The following is an 8,755-nucleotide window of genomic DNA, read 5'->3' as shown; positions in this document are numbered from 1 at the left end:
CCTTGAATACCTGTATAGTTTTGTAATCGATCTATAAGTATGTCATGATCTATAGTGTCGAATGCAGCACTAAGATCAAGTAAAACTAGCAATGAGACGCAGCCTTGATCTGACGCAAGTCATTTGTGATTTTTACAAGTGCAGTTTCTGTGCTATGGTAGGGCCTGAAACCTGACTGAAATTCTTCAAAGAGATTATTATTTTGCAAGAAGGAGCACAATTGAGCAGACACAACTTTTTCTAAAATTTTAGACATAAATGGAAGATTAGAAATGGGTCTGTAATTTGCCAATTCACTAGGGTCTAGCTGTGGTTTCTTAATAAGAGGTTTAATAACCGTTAAGCTAAGCAATATTCACCAAGCTTTGATGACTGATGATCCAAAAAATTCAAAAATAGTAAGTTAACTATTAAAAAGAATCTATCTATCTATCTATAAATAAATATTAGCAGCACAACTGGTTTCAACTTTGGCAATCCTGACTCTGAAGACTGGAGTAATGATGCTTAAAATTCAGCTGAAACATCACAGGAATAAAATACACTTTTAAAATATTTTTTAAATAGGAAAGTTACTTTAAACTGTAATGGAATTTTAAAATATTACTGTTTTAATATATTTTTAATGAAATAAATGCAGCCTTTGTGAGCATAAGCTTCTTTTTAAATCTCACTGACTGCAAAGTAAAAATGACCAACTATTTTAATTGTTTAATAGTCTTTCTAAAAGCACAGGTTGAGTGCAAAAACTCACTCAGAAATGTGCTACATTTCCTTCACAGCTCTGCACGGCACATACTGTGGTTTGCCTTCGTCTGAGCTTGTTAGATGCATCTAAAGTGTCTCCATCTGCCTTGTGTTGTTATACACTAGCAGCAAGCGATTCTAGTAAATCACTGTGGTCATCTTATATAGCTATATAAGATATATGCATTAGGTCTAAGTAGGTCATCCTCAGATGTTATTTGTGGGTTTTGAACCAAAACCCATGAAGCGTTTCTAACACAAACTAGTATGACTAATATATGCCATACACTGAAACTAGGGTATTATAACTTGTGATGTTATAATGAAACGGTTCATAAATGCTTATTACTTACGCATACTATTTCAACTGTTAACAAAAGACATTTTGCATTAGAAAATGCAAATGCAAAGAAAACTCCCCAGCAGACATTTCCATATTAACAGAGGTTTTATTGTTCAGTACAGTCAAACACTGGACAGACACACTGGCTGGAGTGACATAAGCAATATACTTTAATGAAAAAAAGTAGCTTTTTCTCAAATATGCAGATTAAATTAACATGCATGTGCTGTCGTTGTATTTTTATGTATATCGAACAGCACATAATAACACACATTAAAAAAAATCAGCTGACTTCAAATGACAAAACCCTAAACATGTGATATTAGTAACGTCAAAGAAATCATTTCAGCTGCATTTTCAGGCTTCATTTACCTCCCCATAAGCCTGACTGTTGATTTTTCATCTATAGATAACATTTGCATGAGTATTGTATAAAAATAAATAATTTCTCTCACTTTCATCTTACATGTACAAACAGCAAACACTATGATATCACAAACAACATTCAGAATTAATGAGCAACAACAAAAAATAATACTGTGAAGAAACAGGTTAAAAACTCAAGACAATGACTTTTCAGTATCCAGTTATGCATTAAGCCGTCTATAAAAATAATATTTACACTTTCAAACGACACCCCGCGATGTAGAAATGTGCTCAACCACGAAAAACGAACGCCTCTGGTGTCTCAGTAGTATTGAAAAAGACCTCAGTCATTGGCTTTAGTTCTCATAGTGGTTTCCTAGCAAGTTTAAACCAGAACCAGCAAACGCTGTTACAAAATCACTTGTATGTCACATTAAAGATAGAAAGTGCTAATGAAACCATGTTTCTAAACATGACTAAATGTAATGTAAGAGCTCTCAAAAGCCAGTCACATAATTTGGCAAGTTATGGTATCCTGAAGTGCTTATTTGTAATGGAAAAACAACATGTTTCCTTTTGTATTGCAATTCAACACTTAAAAATAAAGGTTCAAAATGGGAGTTTTCACAGCGATGCCACATAAGAGACATTTTTACCAGCAAAAAGAATCTTTTGTGGAATGGAAAGATTCCATGGCTGTTAAAAGTTCTTTATGGAACCATAGATGGCAATAAAGAACCTTTATTTTTAAAAGTAAATGGAATGAGGTGATGTGGAATCAGGAAATCATGAGTTCATGTCAAGCAATTCTGAGAAAAAAAGTCAGATTTGTAACTTTATATCTCGCTCTTTTACATGGTGGTGAAATTAGGAAATCATGTTTATATCAAGCAACAGTGAGAAAAAAAGTCAGAACTGAAACGTTATATCTTGCAATTCTGACTTTGTAACTCACAATTGCAAGTTTATATTATGCAATTCTGTGAAAAAAAATGACAGAACTATGAGAAAAAGTCAGAATTGTGAGATAAGAAACTCACAATTGCAAGAAAAAAGTCAGAATTGCGAGATATAAACTCACAATCGCGAAAAAAGTGAGCATTGCGAAAAATAAACTCACAATTGCAAGAAAAAAGTCAGAATTGCGAGATATAAACTTGCATTTGTGAGAAAAAAGTCAGAATTTTGAGATATAAACTCACAATCCCAAGAAAAAAAGTCAGAATTTTGAGGTATAAACTCACAATTGCAAGAAAACAAGTCAGAATTGTGAGATATAAACTTACAATCCCAAGAAAAAAAGTCAGAATTTTGAGGTATAAACTCACAATTGCAAGAAAACAAGTCAGAATTGCGAGATATAAACTCACAATCCCAAGAAAAAAAGTCAGAATTGTGAGATATAAACTCGCAATCGCAAGAAAAAAGTCAGAATTTTGAGATATAAACTCACAATCCCAAGAAAAAAAGTCAGAATTTTGAGATATAAACTCACAATTGCAAGAAAACAGGTCAGAATTGCGAGATATAAACTCACAATCCCAAGAAAACAAGTCAGAATTGCGAGGTATAAACTCACATTTGCAAGAAAACAAGTCAGAATTGCGAGGTATAAACTCACAATTGCAAGAAAACAAGTCAGAATTGTGAGATATAAACTTACAATTAATTGCAAGAAAAAAGTCAGAATTGCGAGATATAAACTCGCATTTGTGAGAAAAAAGTCAGAATTTTGAGATATAAACTCACAATTGCAGGAAAACAAGTCAGAATTGCGAGATATAAACTCGCATTTGTGAGAAAAATGTCAGAATTGCGAGATATAAACTCACAATCGCAAGAAAAAAGTCAGAATTGAGAGATACGAACTTGCGTTTCTGAGTAAATGGAATAAACTGGATAAAAACTTCGACATGGTTGTGAAATCACTCCATTCAAATGTGTGTTGAGTTTCTTAATCCCAGAGCCAGCTCTGGATGAAAAAATAAAGTAAAATTCAGTCTTGATTCATCTTCAAAACTCAGTTACGGCTTTACAAACAAACAGCATTGCACGAAACGCTGACAGTTGTCGATTTCACATTATAACAGGGCTCTACCACCACAAAATGGGCGAAAAAAAATCAAGTCAAAGCAACTAGACAACTGCATGCACTAGGTTTGTCTTTGTTCATCAGCTCGTTTAAAAGGTGGAGTGGTTTCATTTGAAATTAAAGACGGATGAGGGTCTACAAACACGGCCCACGACACAGTATGCATTGCGAAGGGAGACGAGAGGACTTAGGTGTGGCTCTCGGTGCCGTTAGGGGTGAGCTTGGTCTTGTGCTCCACCCGTGGGCCTTTGGCTGAATATTGGACCAGCAAGAAGGGCTCCTTGGTTTCACCTTCGCCAACAATGCTCTCCTCGTCTTCAGACTGACTGATGCGCTGCAGCCGCAAGTAGCACCAACAACCGAGAATTAAAGCCCCCAGTGCAGCAATGGCAATGAGTATTACGATAATTGTGACAACCCCAGTGGTGGGGCTATGGTCCGTGATAGACATTCTGACAGTCAGAAGTTGTTCAACAACAGGCCTTTACAAATCCTCAAGAGGCAGTTCTGCAGAGTTGCTGTAGGTTTGGGTTGTCACTGCGGCTACATCTGAAAGACATAAGAATCAGGATTATTCTACAGTGAGCACATATTTTGAGAAACCTCCTAAAAATGTTCTCACTAGCGATAAACGTTTTCGAAACAGCGCTTTATGAAGCATCAAAACCTTTGCAGATCATTTGTTTTAAAGCAGAGATTCAAAGATTCAAAGAAAATAAATTCGCAATTGCGAGTTATAAAGTCAGAACTGCGAGACGTAAACTCACATTTCTGAGAAATAAAGTGAGAACATACCAGTATTTTCCCCCTCAAAATTGGACTTTATAACTCACAGTTGCGAGTTTATCTAACAATTCTGAGAAAAAGAATTTAAAATTGTGAGAAAAAAGTCAGATTTTATTTTGCAATTCTGACTATAACTTCCAACTGAGAGTTTATACTACGCAAAAAACTTCCAATCGCGGGTTATATCTCAATTCTGTGAAAAATTATGAGAAAAAGAAAGTCAGAATTGTGAGATACAAACTCACATTTGACTTTATTTCTCAAAACTGAATTTATCTCACACAATTCTGACTTTATAACTCACAATTGCGAGTTTACATCACGCTATTCTGAGAAAGTCAGAATTGCGAGAAAAAAGTCAGAATTGTGAGATACAAACTTGCATTTGCGAGAGAAGTCAGATTTGCAAGTTTTTATCTCGCAATTCTGATTTTATTTCTCGCAATTAAATTGCATCATATAAATCTTGAGTTTATATGATGCAAATCTGACTTTATAACTCACAATTGCGAGTTTATATCATGCTATTCTGAGAAAAAAGTCAGAATTGTGAGAAACAAACTTGCATTTGTTAGAAAAAAGTCAGAATTACAAGTTTTTAATCACAATGCTGACTTTATAACTCCAATTGCGAGTTTATATCACGCTATTCTGGGGAAAAAATCTGAATTGCGAGAAAAAAAGTCAGAAAAGTCACATTTGCGAGAAAAAATTCAGAAGTTTTTAATCTCACAATTCTTTATTTCTTGCAACTGCAAGTTTATATTACACTATTCTGAAAATAGTCTGAATTGTGAGGAAAAAGTCAGAATTACAAGTAAAAAAAAAATCTGAACTGTGATATAAACTCACAATCGTGAGAAAAATAGTCATAACTGTGAGATACAAACTCACATTTGCGAGAAGTCAGAATTGCGTGTTTTATTTTTTACAATTGTGAATTTATATCATGCAATTTTGAGAAAAATAGACAGAATTGTGACTTTATGACTCGCAATTGCAACTTTATATCAACAATTCTGAGAAAAAAAGCCAGAATTGTAAGAAAAAAAAATCTGAATTACAAGACGCCAACACATTTGCGAGTTTTTAATCTCACAATTTAGTTTATATCACGCTATTCTGACTTTAATTCTTGCAGTTGTGAGTTTATATCACGCAATTCTGAGGAAAAAAGTCATAATTGTAACTTTATATCACGCAATTCCGACTTTTCTTGCATTGCAAGTTTACATCACTTAATTTTGACTTAATTTCTAGCAATTGCGAGTTTATATCACAATTCTAAGAAAAAAGTCAGACTTGCTAGTTTTTATTATGCAAATCTGACTCCATAACTTTCAATTGCAAGTTTATATCTCACAATTATGAGAAAAAAGTATTCTGGAAAAAAACAAGTCAATACACTCTTAAAAATAAAGGTTCTTTATTGGCGTTGATGGTTCCATGATGAACTTTAACATCCATGGAACCTTTCAAATGCACAAAAGGTTCTTTATAGTCAGAAAAGGTTCTTTTAGATCTTTAAAATGTTTTTCAAAATGGTTCTTTTACGAACTGTTCACTGAAAGTTTCTTAGGGAACCAAAAATGGTTCTTCTATGGCATCACTGCCCTGTTAAAAAAAAAGCATATGCGATGTTAGGTAGGTTTTGATGCTGGTTTAAACTGGTCCTTTGCTGGTTTATGCTGTTTTTTTCACCAGGGTCATCCTTTATTTTTAAGAGTGTAACATTTTTATTTTTTATTCAGTGGCGGGAAAGGCCTTCCATATTTAACAGATTAAACTTCCAGTAAAACATTTGGTTTGACAAATATAGGTATTTTTAACCGTGTTTTTAACAGTTTTCGTGTGGTGTTTTCAGCGTTTCGAAACAATGAATCATTAAGCAAATACGTTTTTCCAGTTGATTCAAAGTTTCGAAATTCTTCATTTCTCCCATCACTCTCACTCATTCTTGAGAAATGGGAGAAACATTTAATACAGCTTTACCAGCCTTCACTGCTCGTGACATGGTTCCCTTTATGAAGCCACAGGTTATGCAACGCATTTGCTGCGAGCATCTTGGCGAAGACTTTCCATCTTGCCCACGCGCCAGAGTGTTAAATGCGCCTTTCCGTTAGCATAACGCGACGCTCGCTGAAAGGCGTTACGACACATAGCTAACTACGAAAACGACTGCAGCGAGTATCGTTGCAGACATTGTTTTTGATATCTTTGCTTAAACAATGCTTCTGAACAGAAAGACAGCATTTGCTCCCATACAGTCAAATTTAAGCGGTCCACTTTGCTTTCATATGCAAATCTTAACTACCATAGCGATTCATGTGCGATGTAAACAACCCCTAAATGGAACAGACACTTTCTTTCTATACAATTACTGATATAAGACGAAGAAAGGATCATTCAAAGTGAAGCTTACCAAAACTAGGCCGCTTTTTATCAAAGAATAACGCTTATGTGCGTTTTGCGAACCATTTCGTGCACTAGCAAGAGTTGACGCTCGTGCCCGCTGACAGCTGCATAAACACTCCGTCAGTCTCCAGAGATCCAGCTGTTACGTTATATACAGCAACATCTAAAGCCAATCGCTTACAATTCCAGCCCGAGCAGACAAATAAATAAATAAATAAATAGCTTGTCACTGTACAGGAAGTGAGATCACGACTGAAAAGGGCAAATACCCAATCAAATAGCCTAAAAGCAATGGTGTTTTAACCAGTGGAGAAGCGGAGGTGCTCAGAGAGGCGGATGTAGTACAGATGGTGTTCCTATGCGTGACATTTGCTTTGCTTTCTCACACAAATAGAAAGATTAACTCATGTACTTGTTTGTGAATATTAAACATTATGTATTGTATTGCTATGTCTTCCCACCTACAAACGCGCACATGTTTTGGACTGGCCATTTTCACAGAATATGTGCACTTTCTTTTTAAATCCCTTGGGTGAGATAGATAAAAATAGAAAAGTCAAAACACAGTCAGAGCATTATAATAAAAATAATTTAAATAAATGTAAATACAGTATTATACTGTAAAATGTATTTCATTTTCTTTTAGAATTTTTTGCAGGTTTCTTTGATGAATAGAAAGTTCAGAAGAACAGCACTGATCTGAAATAGAGATATTCTGTAACATTTGAAATGTCTTTATCATCACTTTTGACCAATTTAAAGCATCCTTCCTAAAAAGTAATAAATTATATAATAGAAAAAATATATATACTGACTCCAAGCTTTTGAATGGTATAGTGTATAATGTTACAAAAGCTTTTTATTTCACATAAATGCTGATCTTTGGATCTTTCTATTCGTCAAAGAACCCTGAAAAAATGTACTTAACTGTTTTAAATATGAATAATAATAATAATGATATTAATAAATGTTTCTTGAATGGTAAATCAGAATATTAGAATCATGTGACTCTGAAGACTGGAGTAATGATGCTGAAAATTTAGCTTTGATCACAGCAATAAATTACATTTTAAAATATATTCAGATAGAAAACAGTTATATTAAATAGTAGAAATATTTCACAATATTCCTGCTTTTGCTGTACTTTGGATCAAATAGATGCAGACTTGGTCAGCAGAAAAGACTTCTTTAAAAACATTAAAAACCTTACAGTTCAAAAACTTTTGACTGGTAGTGTATTGATGCATTTGCAAATAAAGTTTGATTTTGATTAAAAAAAATAATAATAAAACGAATTCGCACATACGCTAGCCAAGTCATATCATTCATACAAACGTCGTTTAATAGGCTATAGACTGTTTAACTAAAAACAGAATAAACGATAAACACAAAAACAATACATTTGTTATCTGAACGATCATAAGGAGCTCGCTGTCTGTAACTCATGTGACCAAATGCGGAACTTAAAGGGGACGTCTAAAAGTCTTTCCCCTTTTTCCAAAAAACCCTCAGTCGCCATGTACTAAATCTATTTAGATATACATATTGCCTTTATGACCAGTTCTTATGGTCGACAGCGTCACAGTTTTACTCTGATATCTTATACGAGAGTTCAGCCCACCCATCTCTATTGCGGAAATACAGCTAGTGCGTAACAAAACTAAGAAGCAGGAAACGTTTTTTCGGCTCGTTCGTTCGTGAGTCCTCAAGAAAACGACACAAACCGTGAGTGTTAATCATTTTCAGCTAGTTTCATTGTTTTGAACGAGCGTCGGCTTATCGTTTTGAGATTTCAAGGTAGCCAAAACTCCGAGAACTTTTATTTCTCGTCTTGAACGTGGCATTTGTAGTTTACATTGAGATTTTAAAAGCGCGATTGCCTCAGAAAGCTAAAGTTCGGATTCATCAAGAATTGGGTTAGACTATGAATAACGTTATAATATAATTATACCATATACCATAACAGTTATATTTACTAAAAAGCTTTGTTATTATGTTTTTAAAGC

At 34.3% G+C, this 8,755-nt stretch overlaps 1 protein-coding gene across 1 annotated transcript; it reads right to left on the bottom strand.

The window, feature by feature from the left end:
• Positions 1-1,176: 1,176 nt before the first annotated feature.
• Positions 1,177-6,960, bottom strand: snn (stannin). The gene is made up of 2 exons (XM_073821627.1): positions 6,757-6,960; positions 1,177-4,097 (listed from the first exon to the last, which is right to left on the bottom strand). Exon 2 carries the CDS (start codon positions 3,997-3,999, stop codon positions 3,736-3,738), a length of 264 nt encoding a protein of 87 aa, XP_073677728.1. The 5' UTR covers positions 4,000-4,097; positions 6,757-6,960; the 3' UTR covers positions 1,177-3,735.
• Positions 6,961-8,755: the final 1,795 nt, after the last annotated feature.

The sequence above is a fragment of the Garra rufa genome, chromosome 1 (genome assembly GCF_049309525.1).
Source record: "Garra rufa chromosome 1, GarRuf1.0, whole genome shotgun sequence".
Taxonomy (NCBI): domain Eukaryota; kingdom Metazoa; phylum Chordata; class Actinopteri; order Cypriniformes; family Cyprinidae; genus Garra; species Garra rufa.
This window is presented reverse-complemented; position numbering and strand designations above follow the sequence as displayed.